Source organism: Lissotriton helveticus, chromosome 3_1 (genome assembly GCF_964261635.1).
Source record: "Lissotriton helveticus chromosome 3_1, aLisHel1.1, whole genome shotgun sequence".
NCBI lineage: Eukaryota > Metazoa > Chordata > Amphibia > Caudata > Salamandridae > Lissotriton > Lissotriton helveticus.
The window spans coordinates 432,454,272-432,470,344 of NC_136061.1; the positions used below are offsets into that span (position 1 = coordinate 432,454,272).

Below are 16,073 nucleotides of genomic sequence, written 5' to 3' on the forward strand. Positions count from 1 at the left end.
CCCGCCCCTACGTCAAGTGAGATAGCTACTGATGATTTATGCGAACATGCACATATAATTAATAATAATAGACGTGCTCTAAAATGGCCGCATCTTTTATCTGAAGGTAAGACCTTAGCTGCAGTCTACTCACTGTTTGATAAGACTTTTGCACCTTTAGTAGGACAACCCTTGTTAACTGATAGCTGTGATCACTTTGTTGAGTTACACAAGGTTTTCTTTAATGAATTGAGAATTTTTATGTCCAAAATGCCAAGGAAGAAACAGCAAAATGTACGACTGGGATGCCATGGGAAAATCTGGTATGATCATTCATGTAAAATGGCCAAGAGGAAGCTTTTAAATGCTATTAAAAACAAATCCCAAGATGATGTTAGACTCACCAGGGATGAGTATAAGCATGTTCAAAAAGTTTCGAAAAAAACATGGGAAGAATTAATATGGGCTGACATGTTGACTGCTGCAAAACAAAATGATAATGTTGGCTTTTGGAGGTTGGTTGCAAACGGGGGGCATGCAGGAAGACCTGTGAAGGACATGTTCATTGATGAAATGACATGGGTGACACATTTTACCAATTTGTATAAACAATATGACAGTGGTGATGAGGAGTTCCCATGTTCACTTCCACTACCTGTATGCCTTGATTTCACCCTGGACGAAACAAATAGGGCAATCAATGAATTAAAAAATAACAAAGCTCCCGGCCCAGATAAAGTACCGGGTGACCTCTATAAACATGAATCCGAAGTCTGGGCCCCCTATATTAATCGTCTGTTTAATGCTCTGTCCGTAAGTTGCAAATTTCCTGATAGTTGGCGCGCAGCAGAAGTTGTCCCAATTTTCAAAAAGGGGAATAGATCTGTCCCCTCAAACTACAGACCTATTAGTTTAATGGACATTCTGCAAAAACTCTATGCCAAACATTTGCTATTTAGGATAAATGATTGGCTGGAGGAGTCAGCTATACTTTCCAAATTTCAGGCAGGCTTTAGGTCTAAGATCAGCACCATAGACCAGGTCTTCAGATTTTGTTGTCTGTATTGGAAGTATGTTCACATTAGGAAAGGTAATTTGTATGTAGCCTTCATTGACTTGAGAGCGGCATTTGACCTTGTTCCTCGCAACTTGCTCTGGAGATCTTTAAACAAAGCCGGCCTGCCAGGAAGCCTCTTGGTCCACATAATTGAGCTACACGCTAGAAATCATGCAAACATCAGATGGGGTCCGAATGGCGAACTGACGCGTGACATCCCGATTAAGCGTGGTGTCCGACAGGGATGCGTCCTGGCCCCCACCCTGTTTTCTATTTTTGTCAACGATGTTCCTGATTATCTTAATGCTTGTAGCAATGATTCACCTCAGCTCAATGGAGAAAGGGTGCCTGCGTTGCTCTTCGCGGATGATACCATCTTAATATCCCAAACCAAGAAGGGCCTCCAGGCACTGTTAAACTCCTTTAGTAGCTACTGTGTGACCAAAGGGCTTGAAATAAACGTTGATAAAACCAAATGTATGGCTTTGAATCCTAGTAGGCCGGACAGAGGGAACCTGATCTTGAATGGGGAAACTCTAGGTACCGTGGAGAATTTTACCTATTTGGGGGTAGTACTTGACTCTAAGTTAACATGGAAGGCTCAAATCGAGAAAAGCAAGGTGTCATATGCTCATAATGCCAAACCAATAATTTGTAGATTGAATGCTAGTACAAGTAAAAGTGTAACACCTGTACTTGAACTCTTTAAATTCAAAATTCAATCTGCTGCCCTATATGGGGCTGAGATATGGGGACCTTGGGCCAGGGAGAGTTTTCAAGGCCTGGATAATAAATTTATGAGAACAATTGTAAGGGTCCCAACTAGTACACCACTAATTCCCCTTCAGCTCGATTTGAATTTTAAACGAACCGACCATCTAACTACTATAAGACCGTTAATGTTCTGGATAAGGATTTGGTCCACCCCAGAATTGATAGACTACAGGAATGGTCTTCGAGAAGTAATGAACTTAGATTCTTTTAATTCCCTTCGGTGGTTCGGGCATATTAAAAAATGGCTCGTAATTCTGGGCTTGCATTCGTTCTGGGAAAACCCAGAGAACCTACCTTCCTTTGCTAAACCCATGGTAAAAAGAGCCTACTGGTCCTTTATGAATAATAGACATGCCCATGAAAGCAGAATTGGCACTCTAACCCAAAACTTTTTGTCCTTTAAAAATGAACCTTGTTTTGAATCCTTCTTGGACGAAATAGAGCCCCCTGTTGCGAAGACTCTCTTCTTGAAATTCAGGTATGGGAATCTCATGCTGAATTCCAACATAGAGCGTTGGTCAAAGAATAAACCGGATTGTCTGAATAGTATAAGTGAGAGATGTCCTATGTGTTCAGATTTGTGCAAGGAGAATGAGGTCCACATGTTGTTTATATGCAAAGCGTATCTGCAAGCTCGGAAAAGATGGCTTAAACCCATGTGTGTACTTTTAGGAACCAGATCCTGTTTAACAGCATACAGGATATTAAAAACTAATACTGCTCAGTCTATTGTATTCAGCATTAGTAGGTTCCTCTACTCTGTGTACATTGCCCGAAAGAAATTGGGACAGATGCTTTAAGTTGGACTAATTCTAAAGACTCAACCTTGCTGCTAAATGAATGATGTTTTAAATTGATTGGTTAAAATTAATTCCGCACTATATTTTAGAATTTGTTGTTTTAAATGAATTGATGCATGTATACTGTTACGTTTTTCTGTTCCATGTATGTATATACGTGTGTCTTTTATGGCCATTCGGCCGAAATAAAGAAATAAATGAAAAACACACGCATGCGAGGCCCAATTGCCATGCAGCTGGCAAAAAGGAGGACGAAAAATCACGAGAAGCCAGGAATCTTTTAGGTAGCTTTTCGGAGATGCTAACTACAGGACTCTTGGGCTCCGCCCACACTGCTACGCAGTGTGACGTAGGCCCGAGCCCTAAAAAACGAAATAAAGCAGAAGAATAAACGTTAAACTAAGAAAAACTGGGGTGTGCATTCCAGCGTTCGTTTGGATAATTATCATTTTGCCATAATTTGCTTAGCCGTTTTTATCAGAATTTTTCTTTTTAACTCAAATGTATTAAAATAATACTGTTAGAGAATATGCCGCATAATTTTCATTATTACCACATAATTTAGTTCTTCATGCTGGATAATGCTAGAAGCCCTCACAATGTTCAAGCTCGTCATAGTGGTTTGGGGGTGGCCATTGTGCTGATTAAATCCTGTATCACACAAAAAACCGTTGAATATTTTCTATTCTTGAAGGTTCTCTGTGATTTGTAGGTTTTATTCCTATGCCTTTTGCGCAATAAAAGAACCAAAACATGTAATGTGTGTGTGTTTCTTTTTGTGTGTAATCTGTTTGATACAGAAATACCAGCAAGGTCTTGAATTAAAAAAAAATCTGAGTAAAATGAGACAATGCCCTCTTATTCACTTTCATATCCTAGGCATTAGATCTTACAGGCTGGCATCTCTTCCCGAAAAGCGCCTCAATGCTGCTGGAACCACAATCGGAGAAAATGTGCCTCGCTCTCAGGCTCCTTGTCTGAGAAGAGTATAAAGGGTGATGAAACTCCTGTCTTTTGCTTCCTCTGTGGAAAAGTTAGTGCTTGACATGACTGAACCAATTGCTGCCGTAAGACATGAACAGTGCTAGGTGGGAATACAGCTGATGTTGCTGGGTACCAGTGCAGGCTCTACTGCTTGCTATGATGTCAGGCCTGCTGCTGGAAACGGCTGGACGAGCACAGTATGGCGCATTCAGCCTAATGAGATGTGGATTGGGTTGCTAGAGAGAACCCCCTTGTTGTTCTGGGACAAGTCTGGCATCTCCTGGACCTAACGACGTACTTTGATGCTGGATAGGTTGATGACCCAGCATGGCCCCCTCCCTCCCCGACTGCAGGTGTGGAGACTGTGCAGCATGCAGGGCAGTAAAAACCAGCCATAGAGTGGGCAGCTTTAGGTGTAAGCAGTGGTGGCTCACTGTATATGGATCTGCTTTTATACATCACATGTTCTTTGGTGGTAAATGTTGCTCTGCCAGTGTCGAGCAGGCACTGGATCCCTTCAGAAAACAACCTGTTTAGTGCCATCTATTTGGCCTCCTTTCTTCCTCCCACTGTGTTCAGTCCTAGTAGAGAATCGTCTGGTGAACATAAGGAAACACTGACAGTAACTGTCACAGAGTTTCTTTCCCTGTGAAGAAATGGGTGAGAGTTGGCCTAACCGGGACAGAGTGTTCAGCGTGCTGAGTTTCATTGCCATGATGGTATAATGGTGTCTGAAGAGAAAATGTGAGCCTTGTTTGCTAAGGTATACATGACACAATGAAGATGTTATGGTGGAGAGAAGTCTCTCCTCTGCCCTTCTTTTTCTTACGAAAAAAACAGATGCTGAGTTGCAAAGGGCATTCGTTCACACATTAGGCCAGTCTGCAGTTCTGGGTTACTACCCGAGGAACAATTTGGCTCTCTATTTTGAATAGCAAAACCCCAGAGTTCTTCCCGTTTCCATAAATTTCAGAGGTCGTCAGGACACCAATTTCAATAGGTCTGCCTGTAAAGGATAATCTGTTTTGCGAATTAAGGGATCCATAATGTGGTTCTCTCCTATGGTTTCTGGTCAGGAAGTTCCTCACAGCAAAGGTTGGAGTCGAAATTTCCCAGCCCAAACATCTGGAACCGTAATGGCTAACAAGATAACACACCGGGGTGGCAGAAGACCTGGCAGTATCTGAGCAGGTAGAATGTAAGGTGGAACTAGAAGTGAAAATTGCCTATTCCGATCTCAGGTTGACCCTGAGAACCAGGACTGACGCTGTATCTGGTCTCCGTTACGGACCAACGAATTTCAGACACTTGTGAACCTGTTAGCATGCTGGTAAAAACTGTGCAGATATGGAAACAGCTTGAGGTGTGTAGTTCAAAGAGCACTGAGCCGCTGTCAGATTTGTGATGTACCTTGGACAATAGAAAGTTGGTGGTGTGCAGGAGATGTATGTTTTCCCAGTGCTATTTCATGACCTTTTAAGAAAGACCTAGAGGATGTACTGCCCCATTGTTTAAGTCCAAATGGAAGGTTCCAGTCAAGGAGAACATGATCTGTCCCAGACACCACCTCAGTAGATACGTTCCTCCTTATAACAAACCCAGGCTTCGGCTTCACTCCCCAACGTGAACATGAACAGATAGCCTCCCAATTCTAGATCCATATTCAGTTCTTTGACCTGATTCTACACCATCTACCTCAGTTCCATCTTCCACCTGGGACTATCTCGACAACAAGCTTCGGAGTTTGGTAGATTCCCAGGAACTGTAGTTTGTGGTACCACCCCTTAGGCTGAGTTGCTTGGGCACAAGGTATGTTTTCTTGAAACCCGGTTTCTGAAGCAAATGGAAAAGGAATTCTGCCCCTGGCAGATCACCTCCCATACAATGGATTGGGTTGAGCAAGGCAAGACTGAAGTGGTAAGGATTATTTGTAGGTAAATCGTAATGTATGGGCTAGCAGAGTGCAAGGGCTAGGATTTCAGTCCGATTTTAAATTTAAATGTTTGTTTTTTGCTAGGTTAGGTGTCTTTCTTCTAAAACCTACTTTGTCACTTTCCTTCAAACCTGATGTTTTAATAGATTGATGGCATATCATTTAAAAAAATCCTCCACTGCTCCATGCTCTGTAGATCTGGTGTGACACTCTGTGTCCGGTATGTCCATAATTTATAAAACGATCTTCGAAGGACCTTACAAATCAAAGTAGCTTGCTGATTTGTATATGGAATTTTATATAGCAGTGAATTCAAGATTAGCACATATGTTTCCTTTGAGTGTAAATGGTGTTGCAGTACTTCACGATTTTACATATTATGGACCCACATGCGATTTGTAAATACCAACATATTGCTGTAAAACGATATGACCGGTGAACTGGTTTACTCGTATACACCAATGACTTTCTTACAACATTGTACATTACTCAAAATCCTTCTTACGGTATTTGTCCTGAAAACTGTAAACCTACAGCCTCAATGCCCGAAAATATTCCTGATTCTCCTTTATGATGATGTCAATACAACTCAAAAATATGCTGTAACTGCAAATTCAGAATTGGGGGGGGGGGTGTGAGGGGGTTCTTCTGTCATTTTTTGCTAGCTATCACAGTGGTAATTCTTAACAGTCTGACATTTGTTCTTGGGATATTGTCCAAATATTTCTAGGACGTAAGTTAATAGTGTAGGATAGTATGCATATCTTTATCTTACTATTTTTTGTATGAGCTGGGTCTCAAATACACATCCTGACCATATGGTCCGTCTTCATGTAAAAGGCTGAACATTTTCAAAAAATACCCTTAAATGTATGAATCGATGCTACATTTCCAGGTTTATTGATTTATACAGCTATTTGTGGCTATGTTTGATATGTGTTTTGCGTAGATGTGTGGTCTCCACAGCTTATATCGATAGCAAATTCATATTTTCCTTTTCATATCTTCCTGTGGCTGCTACTGTGGACTTTCAAATCTCTTCTGCTGCTAATTTGCACCCCTTTGTGTCTTCCCTGTTCCTTATTCTTGAACCAGATTTGGCAAGAAAAAAGAGGATAAGAGTGGGAAAGTAGAGCAAAAGGGGAACCTAAAGAATGCAACTATAAAAGAAGAAGAACTAGAGAAAATGAAGGAAGAGCGTGAAAGGTGAGTTTCAAATGTTTGCTCTAGTGAACTAGCAGATAGTTTGATGGGTTGACACCCATGCTCTGTACCTTCTCATGAATGAGTGAGGCTAGAAGTAACTATGCTCTGTAACTGTGTAACTTGTAACTAAGTAACTTGTAACTATGCTCTGAAACAATGCTCGTCCTCATGTAAAGCGCTCTGATACCTCCGGGTCTAGCCAGTGCTATATAAAACTTTTCAAATGAATAGTTTTCAATGAGATGTTTCAATGTACTTTGAATTTATGCCTACTTTACAGACTATTTTGAAATTGTGTCTAACGGATTTTCCTTCCACCTGAGACATTATGTTTTAAACTGAGCTTCTCCCATGTCCTCCGAAGCTAGGAACCAGAAGACCCATGGCCCTCTGATATAATCACCTATGATGATGACGCCATAACTACAGGCACCACCTCCTTCCATGTCCTTTCTTTTCTCTATTCTTCAGATTCTAGGATCCTGGGGATCTTCTGTGGATAATGTTTTTTTTCTTATTGTTTTGTTTTGCTAGTGGTGTCTTCCAACTATCACCCTTTTCAAGAAGGACGAGGCTTTATAGAGATACTTAGCAAGCAACTGTTCAATGATTGAGATTCTTTTTGGTGTGGACCCTGTAGAATCCAGATCAACTACAGCTATCGGCAGTAGTTTTTCTAGTTTATACCACTATGACTCGGTAAAATCTGGGAAGCTAATTTGCATGTAGATCTCTGAGACCTGAGTGCAGTCAATTGCTGCATCTCACAGCCGAGATGAATGCTAGAGTCTAGAGCACGGACCCCCCTTTGTAGGGCTCTGTTTTCCGCAGGTTAACTTCAGAAAAAAAGACAAGAAGAGTAAGTGCTGGCCCTACTCTAGTGGCCTCAGTCACTCCTCCTTAACAAAGAGTTGAATACAAGGGAAAGTGGCAGGTCAATGGACTTATGGTCCCTCCTGCCTCCAGCTACGCAGGAGAGCTCCTCCTCCTACTCTGACACCGGTGGCAGCTTTTTTCCTTGAGAAATTGCAATTTCAGCCTGTTTGTTTCCTTATCTTTGACCATTCTTGCACATCTCGAGATGTTTAAGCCATCAGTGCTTAGGGCATTTCAATAGATGTTCAAACAGTCCAATCTGCTGTTGTATCTATTTGATGTTTCCCGGCTTCCTTAATGAGTTGAGTGCGGAGTCCTTACTGTCTCCAGTTTTAAGAGGATCCAAGCTCTCCTCACAGCTGATGGCCTATATTTGGACTTCTTGATTAAACTCTTCTGGTATCACAGCGTTCTACGTGTAAAGCTTGCGTTCACCACTGAAGGCCTTTGCTTAGCGCTGATTAACAGATGTGACCCAAGTCAGTGGTGGTTCTTTTATCAACTCCAAACGACTGAAAATCTGAGTGGACGCCCCATGAAGCATTCTGTTGATCTCACAGATAAACATGTGTCCCTGCAGTGAAGACAGTCAGATGGGCAACCAGATAAGGTATATTGAACTGTTGTCCTCCATTTCTGTTACTGGCTTTACTAAGTTATGTTATTTAATCCTGTGCAAATCAACACGGTTTTCACTCAGCCTCCAGTAGCATGTCTTCTCATCTACTTGGACCTAATCTGTTATTGATTTTACCTCAGAGCCATGATCTAGGGCTAAAACATCTTTGTAAACTTTGAGAATTGAATGATCACGTCAAATATTTCTAATTGCGATTTTCTTAGAAACCAGTACAATTTACAACTGCTTCGTAGTGTCTGTCATACTCACAAAAGTATTACAAAAAACGTATTTTTGCTTATGGTTCTTGAGAAGAGACCAGGGAAGGAAATCTATCCCTCTTGGGTTAAGTCTCACAGTGATAGCTGCTTTTATTAGAGCATATGTTGTCTACCAACCTGCATGATTTTTCAGCTTTGCGTTTATGAAGAAAGCAGCTAATTCTTTGGAAATGGAAGCACCGCTCTCATGCTGTTATTTGGAATTTCAAACAACATAAATTTCTCAGAAGCCATTTTTTTCCTTTTGATTGGTGCCTTGCCCATACTTACAATCACCATCAGTGAAAAGCTGCATTCCTGTCTAGATGTCAGAGTGAATCGAAACTGTGAAACAAATGGAGTACTGAATACATTTTTGCTTTGGACCATATATCTTGCATGCTCAAACTCCACATATACTGGTTCTAGTTACCAGGTGCTCTGCAGGGTGCATAAAATGTGAGGGGTGCCCTATTCCCGGAGCATGGTTCTTAATTCATTAAGTGGCTTTTGGACTCTGCTTCTTGAGGCACACACTGATGTTCAGTTGGTCCTCAAAATCAACGGACTCAGTTAGTTCCTTTAGTGTCGGCTCCTCTGCAAAGGTGGAGGAGCATCGCCTCACTGCTTTTCAGCAGTGTAAGGAAAAATAAAATGATAATAACTGAATGCTATTTATCATTTAATTTTTTTCCTTTTGCAGGAGTGGCAGCTTAGTGGGACGGGGCTGCTCTGCTGGCAGAGCAGGGAAGGGGAGGACTGGTTTTCACTCTCTAGGTGTGCATGAATATTTGGCCGGCCGTCTCGAGCCCGCCAAACTTTCATTGCAATTAGCATGTTCTCCGCCCAGGCTGCATTACAGCTTGGGTGGAGAACATGCCCAGGCCCCATCTCAGTGCTGAACCACAGTGCTCAGACCAATCCCAGTGCTGCATTGCAGCGGTGTGATTGGCTCAGGGAAGCCTGGGTGCTTCCTGGGTACTTCCTGTTCTGGCCAGAGGGACGACGAGGAGTACGCACAAGGAGGTAAGTTTAATTTCATTTTTTATTTTTGACTTCTCCACATTAGGTTAGTACAGATTGTTCCTTCTGTGGCTTCCCCTTCTACATTGATTGTTAGTGCAGCCAAGTCTCTTGTTCAGGTGTCCGCCAACGCAGGCACTGAACGCTGTACATTACTGTCAGGACAGATTCTGTACATCAGGCTTCACACCTAGACTGTTTGTTTGTTATTGATGGAGCGGAGTTTTCTATATCTCAAACCTCAAGTGTAATCATTAAATAACCCCGCAACTGGTCATACAGACTTTTGTTAGGCGACAAGGAGAAGAAGTATAAGGGAGCAGTCACCTACATTGAACACATAGCAATCAATCATTAAAGACCATTAGTACAGTCAATAAAGAGAATTAGTGTGAGCTAAAGGGTTGTATTTTCAATTCTTATGATTTTTTCATTGTTTATTCAATAAGTATTAAACTTTAGATCTCCGCATTGAAAGTGAATGTAATCTAATAATCGATATTTCATTACAATATAGAATACAATATTTATCAAGATTACAGTTAATGTTGTAATAATGCAACAAGTGTGTTCCATAAAGGAAGTTATCTAATCTAAACTAAATTGAAATAAGGTAGAATAAAGTGCCAGTTCTGATACTCTATAAAGAGTTCTGATGAGAGAATCAATGCATAAGCATAAAACCTTTGCCTGCCTAGCTGCAAAGAATTTGCAGCTATAAATCAGCAGACATAGAAGAAAATAGTGTAAGTAACCTCTCATGTACAGAAGTATAAGAAACTCAGAGATGGATCCCCTGCCAGAATCTGGAAGGCGGCTTCTCCATTAGGGCAGAGGGGCATTGCCCCACTGCTTTCTCGCAGCGGGAGAAGCAGAAAAATAAAATAGTATAACTACCATTTTATGTTTTTGCTTTTCGCACTCCGAGACAGCTGAAGTGCCAGGTTGCGGGTGGGCAGGTCTGCTAGAAAGCAGGGGAGGCGTGGCTTGGCCAAAGCTGTGGGCCCTGACTGTTTTGTCAGCCCTGGGGCCGACCAAACCCGTCAATGTGCACTCTCCTTTTTCTTTTAGAGAAAATGGCCTCCATACAGGCTCCCGCTGTGCGCCATCCGCACCAATCCCAACACTGCCATTGCAGCATTGTGATTGGCTTATTGAAGGGGAGGGGAGGGGAGGGAGGCTGCCTGTGGAAAACTTAGACTCGGCCAGGAGCAGCAGGAAAAAGCAGACCCGGGCAGGAGATGTGGCGGTGTGTGACCAGTGAGAAGATACGTTTTTTAAAATTGTAATTAAACCCATCCTGCCTCCCCAAACCTGCGTGACCCCGCGTACCCGCACGACCCCCCAGCGTACCCGCACGACCCCCCAGCGTACCCGCACGACCCCCCAGCGTACCCGCACGACCCCCCAGCGTACCCGCACGACCCCCCAGCGTACCCGCACGACCCCCCAGCGTACCCGCACGACCCCCCAGCGTACCCGCACGACCCCCCAGCGCACCTGCACGACCCCCCAGTGCACCCGCACGACCCCCCAGTGCACCCGCACGACCCCCCAGTGCACCCGCACGACCCCCCAGTGCACCCGCACGACCCCCCAGTGTACCCGCACGACCCCCCAGTGTACCCGCATGACCCCCCAGTGTACCCGCATGACCCCACTGCGTACCCGCACGACCCCACTGCTTACCCACACAGCCGCCACTGCGTACTTGCTTAACACCCCGCGTACTGCCCAACCCCCCTGCGTACTTGCGCGACCCCCACCTGCGACTGGTAAATACCCTGCACCTTCCCCCTTTTAACCTCCAATCGGTTTGACGAGCCAAATTACCATAACGGCAGGCGACCACTTCCTGCTGCAGTAAATTCGACAGAACTCATAATTCTGACCCCCGTGCAAACACGGGTTCGCCATTGTTCAGTAAGCTCAGATGCACTCAGAATCAGGAATGCACATGCTTAGGTTTGCTGAAAGTTAGCTTGAGTGTGTCTCCGGGATCCAGGCCTGAGGAGAAGTCTTTTCTGTGGTATGTGTATTATTGTGTGGGCAATAATGTGCGTTTTACTCGGCAATCGGATGTGGTCCTACCCAGATGTTCTCACAGAGGCTCCTCCAGGCCAACAAGTGCAAAGCCGTTCCGTGCCCTCTTCTTCTCCTGAAGCGCCTCTTCAGTCACAACTAAGGAGGAGGAGAGCAGCGGGTGCTTCTAAGGCCAACCGTCGGAGGGTGGACGATCCGTGGCAAGGCTACCGGGCCGTTTTTAGGTCGAGCGACCTATCTCAATGCGCATGCGCATTGAGCCGGAGCTCGATATATAGGGGCTTAAATAAGCTTTACCAACTTGCAAGTCGATGGCGATTCCTTGCAGTGCCCGTGAAATTCAAGCTCAATGCGCAGGCGCATTGACATTAAAAGCGCGTGCACATGCCACCAGCCGCCTGCCTTGCATTACACATCAAAGGCAGCCCAGCCTCCCTCCCACAGCCCCTGCTGCTTCACACCCTCATCGCAGCCTGAAATCGCCGTCTGTTCCCTTAGCCGCACTCCTCCCACACCCCCGCTCTGCCCCCTCCCCTGCCTGCCGTGTCGCATTTCTCCTCCCCCCTCCCCACAGCAATGCCCTCCACCGGCCGAACTTTCACTTTGACGGCCGCAGGCCGTCTCTCGTGTTTCTCCTTGTTTTCTTTGCGTGCTTAAGCAATCTGCATTTTAGCATCCCTCCACCGACCGTGTTGCTCTCCTTCCCCCCACGCATTCCCTCCTCATCAGTTTAATTTTGCATTTCCCCTTCTTTCCGCCCCTTTGTTCATGATTACGATGAGTTTCGCTTTCACAGGCGGCTACGTCACTTCTGCTTGTTTTTTTACTATTGCCTCAGCTCGTCAATTAGCAATGTTGTGTTTTTTGGCTTTGTGAGATGACGGCATGTTTAGTTTACACACACAACGTTTCCCTCGATTTTCTAGTTGTCTGTATTAGGAATATATATATATTTTGGCTTTTCTAGCAAAACGCACCTAGCTGTTGGCATTTACTTTAGAATTCACAGATACACGGAATCTTTAGTTTACAAACAGTGTCCCTCGATTACCTTGGCTCGTTCTCTTTGTTTCCTGCTCATCTCTTCATCTTATCTCGTCACATTTGCTGTGCAGGCAAAGACCGAGTTCAAAAGTCAGAAGCTTTCCGAGAGCGCCTGTTCGTGCCCCAACCCCCCTTCCCGCTTGCTGCTTCTTTTCTTCTTTCTCCCCTTAGTAATAAAGTGGCAAAGATGAAAGACTCCCCCATACATTGTTAACTGTTTTAATCCTCGTTCAAAGCACTATTTGCTCTACAATGTAAAATGGTTTGTACTTAAAGGCATAACACGCATCTCAAGTCTGTCAATTCAAATATTCAATTGTTATTTTAAAAGGAAATGCGTTTCGCTGTCAATAGACATGAAGCAAAACCCTATAATACTTCAAATATGTACTTCTCAGTATAGTGCTATAATGTGCCTAGTAGCATCAAAGTTTCCACATTAAAGAAGAGTAGATGGTACAGCACCAGGATAATGTGCTCAATGGCTAAATCCTTCTACGGTCCCAAAGGCGAGACCTATTGGCTATGCCAATGCTTGTTATTATTAATGGGCCTTTAATGCATTTATGTACAACAACAAAGCACCCAAGAGAGTATGAACATGTCCAAGTACTGTGTGCTTTGTTTATTTATTCCAAATAGGCGAAGGCCCTGCTAGGTGGCACGGCGCGGCCTTTGATGCAATGAGATTGATGCCATGCTGCAGTGCAGGATGTGTGGCACGTGCAAGAGGGAGCGGTGCAGTGTTTCTGTGAAGGTGGTATACGTGTTGCAGGAAACGGTGCAGTGCTGGAGGGAAAGATGTGCGGCACGTGCTGCAGGGAGTGGTGCAGTGTTTCTGTGATGAAAGTGGTATGCGTGCTGCAGGAAATGGATCACTCTTGGATCCTTAAACATTACAACGCAGAACTAGACTGGAATGACCCTTGTCCCCCTCACTCTTCCTGCTGGCCTTGGAACCCCTGATCAGGGATATCAAGAATAACGAGTAGGTAAAGGGGATCAATATCCATGACGTGGAAATTAAAGTAGCTGCTTACGAGGACGACATCCTCTGTGTGACAGAGCAACCTAGGACCTCTATTGAGGCCCTGATAGAAACTATAGAGATATACTCAAAGCATTCAGGATATAAACTCAACAGAGACAAATCAGAATGTAAACCCCTCAACATCCACACCACTAGGGACACTGTAGGAGGGTCGGGCCGGACCTGGCAAACAGGTTCAGCAATGAGCTTAGGACCACACTAGACCAAAATGAGAAGCTACTGTTAGGTAAAACAAAGAACCTCTTGGAGTCCTGGTCTCCCAAACTTATAACCTGGTGGGTCGGAATAGAAACGATCAAGATGATGATCACCCCAATGATCAATTACCTGCTGAGCATGCTTCCACTTCTCCTCACTGACGACTTCCATCCCAAAGTGGATTACCTGATTAGAAAATTCCTATGGTGATGCAAAAAAGTGTGTCTGTGAGATGGACCTTTCCATCATTGAGGGGGTGCATGATTTCCTGCGCACTGTGAGAAGGACCTTTCCATCATTGAGGAGGTGCATGATTTCCATTACACTCTGAGATGGACCTTTCCATCATTGAGGGGGTGCATGATTTCCATTGCATTGTGAGATGGACCTTTCCATCGTTGACGGGGTGCATGATTTCCATTGCACTGTAAGAAGGACCTTTCCATTATTAGAGTGTGCATGATTTCCATTGCACTGTAAGAAGGACCTTTCCATCATTGAGGGGCTGCATGATTTCCATTGCACTGTGAGATGGACCTTTCCATCATTGAGGGGGTGCATGATTTCCTTTGCACTGTGAGATGGACCTTTCCATCATTGAGGGGGTGCATGATTTCCATTACACTGTGAGAAGGACCTTTCCATCATTGAGGGGCTGCATGATTTCCTTTGCACTGTGAGATGGACCTTTCCATCATTGAGGGGGTGCATGATTTCCTGTGCACTGTGCGAAGGACCTTTCCATTATTAGAGTGTGCATGATTTCCATCGCACTGTGAGAAGGACCTTTCCATCATTGAGGGGGTGCATGATTTCCATTACACTGTGAGATTGACCTTCCATCATTGAGGGGGTGCGTGGACCTTTCCATCATTGAGGGGGTGCGTGATTTCCCACACAGTGTGGGAGGAGACTTTCCTTCGTAGTGTAGAGACATTCTTTTCACTGCAGCGAGAGGCTGGTTTCCATCACTGAGCCTGCGTGTGATTTCCATCGCAGTGTGAGAGGGTATTTCCTGTTGTGGATGTGTCTGTGATTTCCATTGCAGTGTGAGAGGATACCTTCTATCGTTGACCATGCTGTGTGAAAGGATACCTCGTGTCAGGCTGTTCTTCCCAGAGCCCTGGTAGCGGATACTTTCACGTGTGCGAGAGATTCTTTCCAACACAGTGAGATACAATACTGTTGGGCTCAGTGGCCGGAAGATAATTTCCATCTACATCTGAAGGAAGGGGGACTTGGCAACTGAAGGCAAGTAGACATTCCGTTAAGATATCCAAATATTTAATTGTCGTCTACTCGCAGCCAAGTCAGATTAAATGTTTTCCAGGAGGTAACATGTTTACTTCTCTCTCACCGCCACTTTATAACACTTGCCCTATTGTCATGATTAATGGGTGATGTCACCACACACCCTAGGAAGTGTCTTCTCCGGTTTTACATTCCTTAAGCCCTGACTTAATGTTATACTATACATGTGACTACCATTTCTATTTTTAACTGCTGATTCTTGATTTGTTTTCTGGCAACCCACGAGTTATGTGTCCTTCGTTTTAAAGGAGCCAGTTTCTTTTATTAGCCCTCTGGCAAGATAAGAAGTATGCATCCCATGTGCTAACAGAGACAGTGTGACCTTATTTTTGCTCCAAAGGAGTGCGAAGCCTGTGCTTGGCTTATAAATAAAACTGTATCTCTTGAAGATTACAGACCGGCTTAAGTTCCAAGATCCACAGTAAAGAAGTGAAATGCAAAAGAAGTGAAACAGAAAAAAAACTTTTTGAGTTCTTCGACTTCCAAAGATTACTTACCATTGTTTTCTTATATTTTTGGATTGACTATTAATACAGTGCACGCCAAACCCTTAAGGTGTTATTCCCACCCGTGTCAGTGACACTCTTCACTGGCCCCAGCTGTGTGAGAGGCTAAGTCCGCCATTCTGCGTGTGGAATCGGAGAAGTCCAGTTTGAACATGGTTCTTTGCATGATCACTCACACACTAAGCTACCGCACTAGGGTGCAAGAATAATAGGCAAGAGTAGATTTAGCTTTTTTGGCCCAAGTCCCAAGAGCAGGGCATCTACTGTAATGTTCCACACAGATGAGGGGTGAGGGTCATATATGCTTAGACTCTACCACCCCAGACCCCCAGAAGTCTCAAATGTACATACACAAAGGGGGTGAATAGGGTAGACCACGCAAACAAAACACAGAACATAAACGCCCCAA

At 44.2% G+C, this 16,073-nt stretch overlaps 1 protein-coding gene across 1 annotated transcript in view; it reads left to right on the plus strand.

The window, feature by feature from the left end:
* Positions 1 to 16,073, plus strand: part of PARD3B (par-3 family cell polarity regulator beta) — a 2,182,026-nt gene that overhangs the window by 1,558,976 nt on the left and 606,977 nt on the right. Inside the window, exon 19 of the mRNA XM_078680290.1 lies at positions 6,623 to 6,733. Coding sequence (XP_078536416.1) covers positions 6,623 to 6,733 — 111 coding nt within the window. The remainder of the gene's footprint in view (positions 1 to 6,622; positions 6,734 to 16,073) is intronic.